Genomic DNA, 12,674 nt, shown 5'->3' with positions numbered 1-12,674 from the left:
AACCTAAGCAAACCTGCATTTACTCAACAGTGTGCAAGGGCTCTAGAAAAGCCTTTCTGCTCATTTGGGGATCTAGTACACATACCAGAACAGGAATTTCTCATTTTACAGACCAGCACATACTTTATAAACAATCATGTCAAAATACATATTTAACCTTCAGTGCATAAACATGTGATACCAGGGTAGAGAGTAAGTGGTTAGGATCAACAAATGGATCTAGAAGGTCCAACCAAGAGAAGACAATTGTGCCTCCAAGGTACAGGGACCCACTTCCCACACTGCAATTCCAACAACAGCTTAAATCATCTTCTTCCTGGGGATGGAGTCTGCCCAGTGCCTGCCAGTGCAGGGTAACCTCTCCGTCTGCAGCCAAATACACACACTGATGTTCTGCAGAGCAAAAGTGGGGCTGCCTGTCTTCTGTTGCTTTGGGTCACATCCGTACTGTTGTTTTGAAGAACCCAATGTGAACTTACCTAGATCTAGATCAGTTTGTCATACATTTACAAAATATATACACACACATTTAAAACAAACAAACCCACTGTTAAAACCTCCTTCGGAAAGCAGTCCACAGGCCTGTGTGGTGAGTGTGTTCCAATCCCAGTAGATGTCCATGTCTCTACTTCATCCCACATGTAGTGCAAAAGAAGTGACAGAGTAGTAAAAAAATACTGCAATTGAATTCATTTTTTTAAAACTTAAAAATGGTCATGGAAATCTACCACTGTCCTCAGGGTCATGCCACTTGCTGACACACGGAGACAGCTCTTAAAAGCATCTCTGGCAGAACAAGCACTAACCCGTTCCTGAACGACTACATTATTCCAAACATTTTTATTTTTTTTAATTTTTTTTTTTTTTTTTTTTTCCAAATAAGCTACGGGACAACAGTGGTAAAATTCTATGCACAGGAAAATTCATTCTGTACCTGTATGCAAGCCAATCACTACTGACTTAAAGAAGGTAAAAGCTGGTTCTTGCACTGCATGAATCAGCTGCTAATGAACACTAATTAACAAAACTGCAGCTCTGACATATGTATAAAACAGGCCTTGTTAAATATGAACAACACTGAGGCAGTAAATAGTTTTGGTATAAAATGCAACCAAAGTTTACAATTTAGTTCCTGGTTATCTTACAGCTAGAATAAAATACTCCAAGTCCTATTCTCAAAAAAAGTTTTCTTTTGAAAAAAAATCCATGTAGTTCCATGAATAGCCTTATTTAAATGAAGATACTGTGGGCAACTGAAGAACGAACGTGCACAGACTGGATTTTTAACAGAAATACACATAATGCCTTTGAGTTTTCTGGTTGTTTTTTGTTTTTTTTTTGTTGTTGTTATCTAAACATTCATATTTAAGTTGATAGATGAGAAAGATGCCACACAAAGTATAGTGGTTAATCTGAAGTCCCATGTAACAGGCAGTTAGGTTCATATTTAGATAAAAAGGCCATTATACCTATTTACAATATACACAGTTGCTTGCGAAGAAGGCAGATTTACAACTATCTTCTAAAAAGCCTTCCCTTCCCTCCCACCCCCCACCCCAGTACAGATGACTAGCTCTACAAAAACAAGACAAGAACTGGTGTTTAGGTTAAGTGAGGATTTTCTTCATAGCCATGTCAACAGAGTTAGAGGTTGACAGTTCTACTGTATCTGTGGTTATTAACCATGTCTTCTTGGGCCTGGCTCTTCCAACGTGCCATTCACCTCATCACACACCTTCCATCAACACAAATCAATTCAATGATCCCTTATACTTTCAGTGCTTAAAATGCAGTATAAACTTAAGTGTAAACAGACAATATTCTACTCCCTTCTGATCACAGCACTATGCTCACATTAGTTCTCAGGGTGACAGCAGGACTGTACAGGGTCTCCATTTACCACCACCTGGTCAATTCCTGGGCCCTTCCTCTAAGCCCCGCTCATGCTGCAAGTTGTAGAAACAGTTCTGGCAGACTCTGACTGGTGATGAAATCTTCAGACGCTTGATTTCAGACTGAAACCGACTGCACCTGCAAAGAAGAACGCCACTGTGAACACGTGTCCTCTCCCAGCCTCATCATATTCTTCCCAGGTGTGTTAATTATCATTGCGACTTCAAACACCTCAACACCATCTGAACAAATTTTGACACCATGTTGTGTTTGTAGATTGATAAGATGAACTATCTGCTGAAAAAGAAATATTTTTTTTCTCCTTTGCTAACTTAATTTGTCTAGGATTCATTACCTGATTTCATTCTCAGTTGACACCTACATTAAGCTGACAGCTTCACTGTTTATATAAAGGAGCATGTTTGCTTTTTCTAACTCTTCCGAGGAAATTTTGACAGCACTAATGTTTGGTTTCTTTTTGTTTTTTGTTGTGTTTTTTTTTTTTTTTAATCAGTTTTGATAAGAGAGTGGAAAGCACAGTGTGTTTGTAGAGTTCAGTGATACGCAATAGCCTAAAATTCTATATGGGAAAGAATCTAAAGGAGGCTGGTGCTAGCTTACTTCTGGCAGAAGAGCTGCCCACAGTTCCTGCAGTGGTGACGCCTCTCCGTGAGCGAGAACCGGACTGCACAGCCTGAGCAGCTGTCCCCTCCTTCATCCTTCACCCAGTGGTCAGCTGCTGACCGGCCCGGCTGATCACTCACAGACCAGCTGAACACTCGGCCACGGCCATCCCCAATGAGAATTCTGCTGTGATCCCTGGAGGAAAAAAGCAAAAGCATTTCCATGACTATTACGGCTCAGTAAGGACAGCGATAGCTGATTTTAGATGTCAGAATATATAATGATGCTTTAATGACCAAGAATTAACCAGTGCTCTCAACAAAAACAAACAAACAAACAAACACAAAACAGCATTATGCAAAGAACAGTATCTGCATCCTTTGACAACACTGAAAAAATGCACTGAGTGATCACCTGTGAGCTACTCACTTGGAGATGCCGAGGGCGGTGATTTCTGCTGGATGTGCGTTATCTTTGCGATCAAATGCCGTGTGCATAGTTAGTTTGCTCCTAAACACCAACTGACGCTCCCACCGGTATCCTAGAAGAGAGCAGGAAGGAGAAAAGGAAAAAGACAAATCTGCTCGTTCTCATTTCTATATCCTCCTCCCTCCCCAAAATATCCACGTGCATCAATTTGTAGAAAGGAAACATCTTTATCTCCCCGGAGGCTGATAACTTCAAGAGACTCACTTCCCACTCAGGGAAAATACACTCCTAACTGCTCCACTGCACATCCAAGGAAGGAGAAAATGCAATACAAGGCAGAGTATCGCATTTCACCAAATGCAGCTGACAGTTGTAGAGAACAGTGACATTCAGAGTGGAGCTGGCACCGAAGACCAGCAGGACTGAGAGTGTTTCATCAGTATTATTATTATTAATTTTGTCTGTAGCCAAGATTGAGATTTCCAACTGTGGTTAATTTTCTTTACAGCATCCCCTATTATGCTGTGTTTTGGTTATGTGACTAAAACAGTGTTGAGGACATAGCAGTGTTTGAGGTACTGCTGAACACTACTTTCACAGCATCAAGGTTTTCTCTTTTTTACCCACTCTTCCTCACCTACCAGCAAGTAGGCTGAAGGTGTACAAGAAGCTCAGAAGTAACACATGCTGGACTGCTGATCTCAACTGGCCTAAGGATATTCCACGTCATATACAGCATCATAGTCAGTAACCAAACTGAGGGAATGGCACTTTTTGGTAAGGAAGCTGTTCACTCCAAAACTGGCTGCACATCAGTCTACTTGCAGGAGGTGGTGAGAGCCTTTCCATCACTTGTTTATGGCTTTTTTTCTTCCTCTTTAGTTTGCTTAGTAGATTATCCTTAGCTTGACCTTTGAGTTTTTGTGCTTTTGCCCTTTTGCTCTCCTTATTCTCTCCCCCCATCCCATTTAAGCAACAGCGAGAGCAGATTAGCAGCCAGACAAGGTAAACCGAACACTATTTCTCAGGAAAAACTCAAACAACGTACAACCTCAACACAGAAACTTCTCACCAATGACTTTTGAATGTATCAGCCATCACTGCTCAAAACTGCAGAGATATTGCTTTTTGGGTCAGTGCTAACAGCAAATTTATCCAACCAAGGAAGTGTACTCCTCTTCTTTTACCTGGTTTAAGCTTGCTGTAGTGCCGTGCTTCAGCATAGCTGGGGTGCAGGTGGTTAACCTGAGCGTGGGGATGTATTTTTGCTTGTCCTTCAGAATAATTCACAAAGATAAAGCCATCTTTCTCATCCAAGCTAAGCTGGTCTGACCAACGCCTGGAGTCATCTGAGCCACTGTCTGCTGACCATGCTGCTGCCACTCTGTTTGAGGCTGACCTCGGTCTGTGGCTGGTGCTGCCTGGCTGACTTTGGCTCTCCTGCAGTTTCACATCCTGACCAATGCATGGATCATCTGCGTCAGAGTCACTGCTGTCTTCTTCATGGGCTTCCTGTCCTGAATTCATGCAACAGAAAAGAGAACACCGTTAGCAGGACTGCTTATAGGCTAAGCTTTCTTCCTTTCTTGCTGCTACACTGCCTACAACCCAACAGGTGCCACCACGGCATGACTAAAGGGAAATTACACGTGGGAATCTCAGAGCCTTTGCAGAGATCCAGCTCCCACCACAGTAAACACCAGCAGGAATCATCACATTTTTCATCTCTTTGGCAACAGGGGTAGTTCCTACAATAGTTGTTCTGAGGTAGACTGGGAAAGACACAGTGAGTACAGCTTTCAAAAATGTTCAAGAAAAATTAAAAAAAATAAAAATTCCTCCTGTCGCTCAGGAAAACAGTAACCAGTCAACAGTGATGAGACTCAGGACAACTAAAACACGTGAGGCAGATGTTATTAACAGGCTTAACATGATGTGAAAACACGGTAGTTCAATACATTCATATTCTGTTACAGAATAGCTAAGCTGTGCAATTAAAAGCATCCTATGAGTATCATAGGATCCACATCCAAGTCTGGATCACATCTTCAACATGAAGATGAACAAAGGAAGATGAGTAAAGCAAATGCCCATCAAGCACGGACCATATTCTTCAGACCACAGAAAACACTATGGCATGGGAAGCACCGCTTGTGTAAAATTCCACTGATGGAACATCAGGTTGTTAACTCTGCTCTTAGGCTATAATTTTATTTCAAAATAGAGAAATACGTAGCTTTTGGACAATGGTAGCATCCATTAGGTTCACTGATAGCAGAAGCAACCACAGGAAGGAATTTACTCAGAACAAAAGGAAGGATGGCCATGGTTTTCCTTGCTCACAGCAGTATGAAATGACAGTATGAAGTAGTGAATGAGAACTCAGACACTTCATTATGTCCAATGGATGTCTATTTCCCACTGAGAGAAAACACTTCTATCATTTTCTGCCCTGCACAACCGCAGGACTTAATCTATGTGAAGGCGAAATCAGATAAAAGACAAATATCAAGCTGTGGGTAGGAGACGTACCTATTTGTGCTTCTTGGCAATCCTCTTGCATCTCCAACACCTCTGCAGGCTCTGGAGCTGGTGTTTCTGGTACTTGCAAAAACTCCATCCGCCAGAACTGGAGGGACAGGGGACAAGCAAACTGGCATGTATGGAACTCTTAACTTTCTTCCTAGCTACTGCTAGAGTTCAGAGGCATTATTAGAACTGTATAATCACACCAGCAGTACAACAGGCAGGTCGCTGCATTTTTTTTCCCCCCAAGGGTCATAGGAGGTCAACTACATAAATGCCTGAATGACAACTGAACAAGCCTTGTGCTATTATTTAATGCTTCAGCTGTTCAAATAAAAAATCCACTCTGTACTGCAATCTGACCAGCAGACTCTGGTTAAGACAGATGCAGGCACACACATGACAAAATAATGAAAGCCAGGTTGGACTGGCAGTGAACAGAGATGCTCTTTCTATTTTTCCTTCTTTTTCCCCTTTTCTTTCTAGGCAGCAAAACGAATTACCTAAAAGTGTGCAGAATAAAAGCAGAGAACAAAAGCTACAAACTCCAGGCACAGAAGCCAGTGAGCAACAAGTGGCTGAAATACAATATATATAATGATGCACCCCAGAACAGCAGGACTGCTTTCAGTACCAGCCAGGATGCTGTGTTGGACAGAATTTACTTATCTATTACAAAGGCTTAAACTTATTTTTCTAAGCAGTGGTTCCAAGTACGTACCCGTACAACTCCATCTGAATGTCCTGTCACAATGACATTCTGGGTATCCCACTCGTTCATCTCTGACACAAAACAACACATGATTTGCTGGCTTCGACCAGTGAAAGTGTTCACACTTGCAGTGGGGCTGCCATTAATACTCCATACATGAATGTAAGTGCCAGCACATGACACAATATCCCCCTGAAAATACAAGTAACAACTCCGTATGTGAAAACAAATCTCAGATTCTGTTTCAGCAAAAACATAAGCCAGGTTCATTTGCATAGGTCAGTGTTATCCCAAGCACAGATAAAGGTTGAGTGGAGAACCTTGAGAGCAGCCCTGACAAGAAGAATATGGGAGCATCAATTGATGAAAGATTCAATATGTGCACTTGCAGACCAGAAGGCCAACTGTATCCTGGGTTGCATGAAGAGAAGCGTAACCAGCAGGTTGAGGGAGGTGTTTCTGCCCTTCTACTCTGCTCTCGTGAGAGATCACCTGGAGTACTGCATCCAATTCTAGGGCCCCCAAGAATGGACAAGAAGGATGTGGAGCTGTTGAAGCAGGTCCAGAGGAGGGCCACAAAGATGATCAGAGGGCTGGAGCACTTGCCATGCGAGGACAGGCTGAGAAAGCTGGGGCTCCAGCCTAGAAAACAGAAGGCTCTGGGGGGTCCTTATAGCAGCCTTCTACTACCTGAAGGGAGCCTACAGGAAAGCTGGGGAGTGATTTTTTATAAGGGCAGGTACCAAGAGGATGAAGGGAAATGGTTTTAAACTGGAAGACAGTAAATTTAGACTAGATACTAGGAAGAAATTCTTTACTGTGAGGGCGGTGAGACACTGGAACAGGTTGCCCACCAAGGCTGTGGATGCCTCCTCTCTGGAAGCATTCAAGGCCAGGCAGAATAGGGCTCTAAGCAGCCTGATCTGAAGGAAGGTGTTCTTGCCTATAGGAGGAGGGTTAGAACTAGATGATCTTAAAGGTCCCTCCCAACCTAAACCATTCTATGATTGCAGCAGCATCTTTGAAGTAATTCCTAAGTAATTCCTGTTCAGGCTGAGACCCTAAATAAAACTGTAGAATTACATACTTTTTTTTTTTTGGACTGTACACAGAAAAACAGTCTTAGTAACAACCTGTCTGCTGAGTTTATAGAATAAGTAGATCAATTCCTTTATTTTTCACCAATCCCACAGCATATTTTAAGTACCTTCCCTTCCCTCTTTTATGACTCAGCTCAAACCTCCCATCTTTTTTACTGACACGTGCTACATTAAAGTTCATATGATCCCTTCATAATTGGGAAAAGGGCAAGAAACAGTCCTTTCATCTAGTGCAGAGGGGAAGTAGTAGCTGTGGTTTAAAACACCAGCAACACTACAACAACTGGATGAGCAGCTAACAAACCGTGCCTCTCACTACCCTCTTCTTCTCATTACAATTTATTTCCTATACCAGGTAATAAGTTTTAACGTGAATTACGCTTCCCCAAACCAATGGAAGAGCCTAATTTGTTTTTCTTCAGTTTAACAATTACAGATTCTTGCTAACACTCCCACTACACATGGATGTTTGCTTCTTACCGTTAATTCATTTATACAGAGTGCTGAAACTGGAGCCCTGTGACCTCGAAGCTGTGTAAGAAATGAGAGCTTATTCAAATCCCAGATGATGCAGGTGCGATCCCGTGAGCCACTCACGATGATGTGATACGCCAGTGATGCTGTTAAGCACGTGACAGTGTCAGTATGACCCAATAATGCCTGCCAAAAGACAGAAGGAACATGCTACAATCAAGAGAGAACACAAAAGTTGTTGTATTAAACCTAAAGAGATTCAGTCAACATGAACTCAAACACTTTATCAGAAGGCCCAGCTGGACTGGAAGTATTTAGCTGGTGACTGATTCCATAACTGAAATTGATAGAAGTCATTTTCTGAAAACAAAAGTTCTTTTTAAATAAGAACTGGCTCCTATTTAAAAACCTGTTGGTGTTTGAGAAAAGCCAAAGAAAAGAAAAATTACAACCGAAAAGACAAAGTTCACAGCAAGGAGGAGAAAATTTCAAACGTCTGCTTTGAGAAGACCTCTTTTCTACATTTTAGGCTTGAAGTAACAATTGGATAGAAATCTGGAATACAGCTGGATTTCTCCTATTTACCAAGTTACAAAGTCATCAGATAAGCTACAGCAACTGGCCTTGCACTTACTCTGTCCTCATTGGCAAAAGCAGAGCAACTTAAATGTGTCACCCTGAAATTCAAGATACAGTGTCTTGCAGTAACTGTTAGCTTCTGAAATACAGATTCAGACAGTCCATGTTGCAGACCAGTGGTGAAAAGTTAATAATTCTCTAAATTTCATAAATAAGTTCAGCTAAGTTTTAGTTGAAGTTTTCCACTGGAAAAAAAAAAAAAAAAAAAGTCCTACTGTTAAGATGCTAACAGGAAAAGTGACACTTACAATCTGGCTACTTAGAAGAAGACATTTTGTTTGTTTGTGGTGGATTGGTGGTGTTTTGTTGGTGTGGTTTATTGCTTTTTGTTTGTATGTTTTTGTCTTGCTTCTTGGCCTTTTTTATGAAATACACACATAAGACTTCCTCTGCGCTTAGCTGCAACTGACTTAAAAACACAGGTCCTTTCTTCATTGCATTCAAGACTGATGTTTTGAATTCACAAAACAAAAACAATGTAAAGGTGTCCTGAAGGAGTATTATTGCACTCCACAAACACGTTACTGCCAGAAAAAGCAAAGTTTGCCCAGAAACACAATTTAAATATCTCTACAAGAAAATAAAGAAGTATAAAAAGTAGAAAAAGGAAAATGAACAGTAGAGACAGCTCCTTTCGCTGCCCTCCCTGTCAGTCTTCAGATGGGGGTATTTTATAGAGATCTCTACAGTAATACAGCTTACTCCACAGAAAACACATCTGCATACTTTTTTAGATTTTTTTTTTTTATTAAAAAATATTAAAATTTATTTTTTTTAAATATTGCTATTTTATTTCCCATCTTTAAAACAAGTTTCACATAGTCAACAATCCTCAAAATGATGAAATTTTTATGATACATTTTACCTATTTTCAGTGTAGATCTCTACTGGGACTACTCAGATTTCCAAGTCTACTCAGCTCACAGTTTCAAAGCTAACAAACTTCCTTTGATCTTGGAACATCATTTCCCTAGTCGACATCTTTGTTGTATTTTACCTGTTTCAATGTGAGGGCTTTAGCTTTTTCTTTGGAGATGCCCATTTCCCACACACACACCGCTGTGCTTGTTCCCCCAGTGATAACCAGCTTGGGATTGGGACAAATGGCACACAGTATCTGACCCCACTCTGACAAACATTCATAAACAATTACTGCCTAGAAATAAAGAAAACAGAGAAGGATTACTTGCAACATTAGAGTTAGGTGTGAAAAATATAAAAGCTCAAGTGCCATCCTGCAAACTGAACCATTAAGTAACCAAGATTTTGCTGACATGTTTTTCTCAAATGTAAATAATTCCAGGCTCTGCCATAAGATGCCTCCTGAGGGAACACAAGAAGTGAAATTTAATTACATGATTTAATTGATTTGGTTTTTTTTTCTTCGCAGTCTTGTTAAAAGTTATTATGAATTGGCTTATGTTATTCTGCTCATGTTCTGATGAAGAAAATTGGATTGGGAGAAAGAAAACACACAGCACAAAAAACGTTATCAATTCACATGCAAACTAAGTTTTCATCTTTAGATTCCTTTCAGTATTAAATAGTGATTTCTTTTGGTACACTCAGCACTGAAATGAATTTCAGAAGACAAACCTTGTCCGACTCATAGGTACCCAGTCTACAGCTGAGGTCTGCATAGCCCCAGGCAAAAGTTTTATTCCATGTAGGAGGGATGAGAACCTTATTCTGTTCAACAGCCAGAATGCCTTTATCGGTACACACAATCTGCCCCACAGGCTCCTTGAGTTCTAAAAAAGAAGATAGTTATCTTTTAGCGAAGAAAAAAGACTGATGCTGTCCAATCCTATTAAATACCAGATGCTCCACAAAAAACAAATATTTGCATTGCTTAAACAATTGCTCTGGTCCCACCTACAACGCTGCAGGAGATGTCCTTCAAGCCAAACAAGGCAAAGACATAATCCCTTTGATGCTTCTGAGCATTAAAAGTGACTGTGCCATTTTCAACACTGTTAAAAGTAATTTTTTGGTATCGATGCCAATGTCATGGTCAAACATTTCCACAGGTTGCATTCTTAACCAGTGATCTATTTGCTGTTTTTAATCAAGTTCTGCAAATACTGATATCACTTTTTTGTTTCCTATCCTTGAGTATAGCCCTGTTACGTTTTGTGGAACGATACATCCTTTTCTCTTCAATTCATTTAATCAATTAAGAAAGAAAATACCATATGGCAGTTACCTACTTCGCTGACATTTAACTTTTAATCACTCTAATGTCAGAGATAAACAATGTCAGAACCTACTCCTTTGGCCTCAGCACAGCTACCAGTATCCCTACCTGCCAACCTTCTCAGCATTTTTTGCATTGAGAAATTGGAAAAAATGCTCCAAATACTGTGGTTTTACCTTTTACTGGTGTGAGAGATGGCCGCAGGTTGTCCAAATGATGGAAAAAAATCTTGTCACTTGTGGAACCTGGGGGCACAGAGGTTCCTGCAGCCTCCCCATTCAGCCGGCTTCTAACACGCTTTGGAGGGTGGGGCTTTTTGAAGAGCTGAAAGTCATCAAGAAATGACAGGTTTACAGGAGCACAAGCTAAAGATTAGCAGTGTTTCATTCATATTCTAAAAATGCTGCAGATCAGCAGTCAGCAAGCACTACTTAACTGTTCTCTGCATTCACGGATTCACAGTTGGGCATCCACTAATAAATTACAGCAAACTTTTTGACTTCAGCATGACTTCAGCAAATAATACAGAATTCAACTGTGATATATAAGCAAACCATTTTTTGGAGCCTCCACACAAAAGTTTATCAGATGGTAAATTAATTATAAATCTTTTGATGGCAAGTGTTAAGTATTTACAATACCTAACTTATGAATATAAGTCTTTACCCATATTTTGTAAAATTTCACCTTTTTTGACAACAAAGTTGTAAAAGCACTACAAGAAGAGCTGCAACTTCAAGGCTGAAAGTTATTATTTTTTTTAACCTATTAGCATATTCAAGGTACAGGGAACATACATAAACCTGATGTAGTTGGGCTGTGAGGATGCACACGTTTCTACTGCTCACACAAAGTCAATGGGTATGAAGGGCAACAGCAGGACTGTTTGCCTCAGTCCTCCCTGCACCACCCCACACCACCACACAGCTGGTCTAATGATGTGAGACAGGCACATCATTTTTTATTTTTTATTTTTTTTTCAGAGTTATTATAGAAATTAACTTATCACAGGAAAATGGCACTTTCACTGTTGCCCTCAGTCACGTCAAGTGTTACATTTTTAGCAGCAACATACTTATTTTTTCAATACTTATTTTTTTTCTAAGTTGAACAATGATGTCATAATTTTTTTTAACCTTTATTTTATGAGTGCAAAACAGAAAAAAGACATTTCCCTTCTTGTGAGCAAATTCTTTCTGCGTTGCAGAAACAGATCATTGCACATTACTGGAAGAATACGAACAAACATTCTCAAGAAGTTTAACTCCTCACTTTCCTCCTGTTTCAATACATTTCAGCCCATGTGCCATCTGGCAAATAGAAATTCTGCAGATGGTGTACCTGCTTTGGTATCTGTCCAAAGTTGTTAATGAATCCTATAGTAGCTGTCTCTTTTAATGGATCATTGATGTTATATATATCCACTTGCCCCTCATAGAAGAGATGGTGAAAGACATTTACAGCTTCTACTGCAGCAGGACCTTGTTGTTTATAGCCAAAGATCAAGTCAATCCACTCATGCAGATGTGCACTCACAAAGTCACATTCCAGAGCCTGAAATCCAAAGGACATGCACTGAAATTAGCCACATCAGTCACCAGTTGAGTCTACTACACGTGCCATAAAGAAAAAAGCAGAATACACTGATGTATTTTCAGTATGTTTTGTTAAGCTTTTTCATTTAAACAACTCCTGCCTCAACTTACTCTCTAGACAAAAAGGAAAAGAAGGAAATGCCAAGTCTGCAGCTATTTGTGACAAATAGCCATCAGCTCAGAACTCACGGACCAGATAGCAGCTGTGACTGCATGAATCAAGTCATGTTTAATATGCAGCATAAAGGCACAACTGAAGTTTTCTACTGCCATTAAAACTCAGATTACCTCCCGGTGAACTCTGATAAATTCACGAGGGTCTCCTTTTGCCCACGGAGGGAGTATTACATCTCCAAGTTTAGTGCCATTTTGTTTGCAACCTATAAAACAAATTAAAAAAATCAGAGATACGCACTGAAAACACATAGCAACAGCAATGGTTTTTAAAGTCAGCAACAACAAAATCTAACGTCTTTCTTTTATAA

The 12,674-nt window shown here is 40.2% G+C and overlaps 1 protein-coding gene across 10 annotated transcripts in view; it reads right to left on the bottom strand.

The window, feature by feature from the left end:
• Positions 1–714: 714 nt before the first annotated feature.
• The window catches only part of WDFY3 (WD repeat and FYVE domain containing 3), a 137,020-nt gene continuing 125,060 nt past the window's right edge, over positions 715–12,674 (bottom strand). For 9 of the 10 annotated variants that reach the window (XM_048942756.1, XM_048942752.1, XM_048942759.1 and 6 more), the window contains 12 exons: positions 12,478–12,569; positions 11,936–12,148; positions 10,771–10,918; positions 9,994–10,148; positions 9,395–9,553; positions 7,765–7,944; positions 6,194–6,376; positions 5,479–5,575; positions 4,134–4,463; positions 2,947–3,058; positions 2,515–2,712; positions 715–2,031 (listed from right to left, as the gene is read on the bottom strand). In XM_048942756.1, the coding sequence (XP_048798713.1) occupies positions 1,911–2,031; positions 2,515–2,712; positions 2,947–3,058; positions 4,134–4,463; positions 5,479–5,575; positions 6,194–6,376; positions 7,765–7,944; positions 9,395–9,553; positions 9,994–10,148; positions 10,771–10,918; positions 11,936–12,148; positions 12,478–12,569 (1,988 nt within the window). In that variant the 3' untranslated portion in view covers positions 715–1,910. Of the gene's footprint in view, positions 2,032–2,514; positions 2,713–2,931; positions 3,059–4,133; positions 4,464–5,478; positions 5,576–6,193; positions 6,377–7,764; positions 7,945–9,394; positions 9,554–9,993; positions 10,149–10,770; positions 10,919–11,935; positions 12,149–12,477; positions 12,570–12,674 lie in introns of those variants that run through there. The other variant, XM_048942762.1, reaches the window with a different exon arrangement.

The sequence above is a fragment of the Lagopus muta genome, chromosome 4 (assembly GCF_023343835.1).
Source record: "Lagopus muta isolate bLagMut1 chromosome 4, bLagMut1 primary, whole genome shotgun sequence".
NCBI classification, from domain to species: domain Eukaryota; kingdom Metazoa; phylum Chordata; class Aves; order Galliformes; family Phasianidae; genus Lagopus; species Lagopus muta.
The sequence above is the reverse complement of the archived record's forward strand: the minus strand, read 5'-3'. Positions and strand labels throughout refer to the sequence as shown.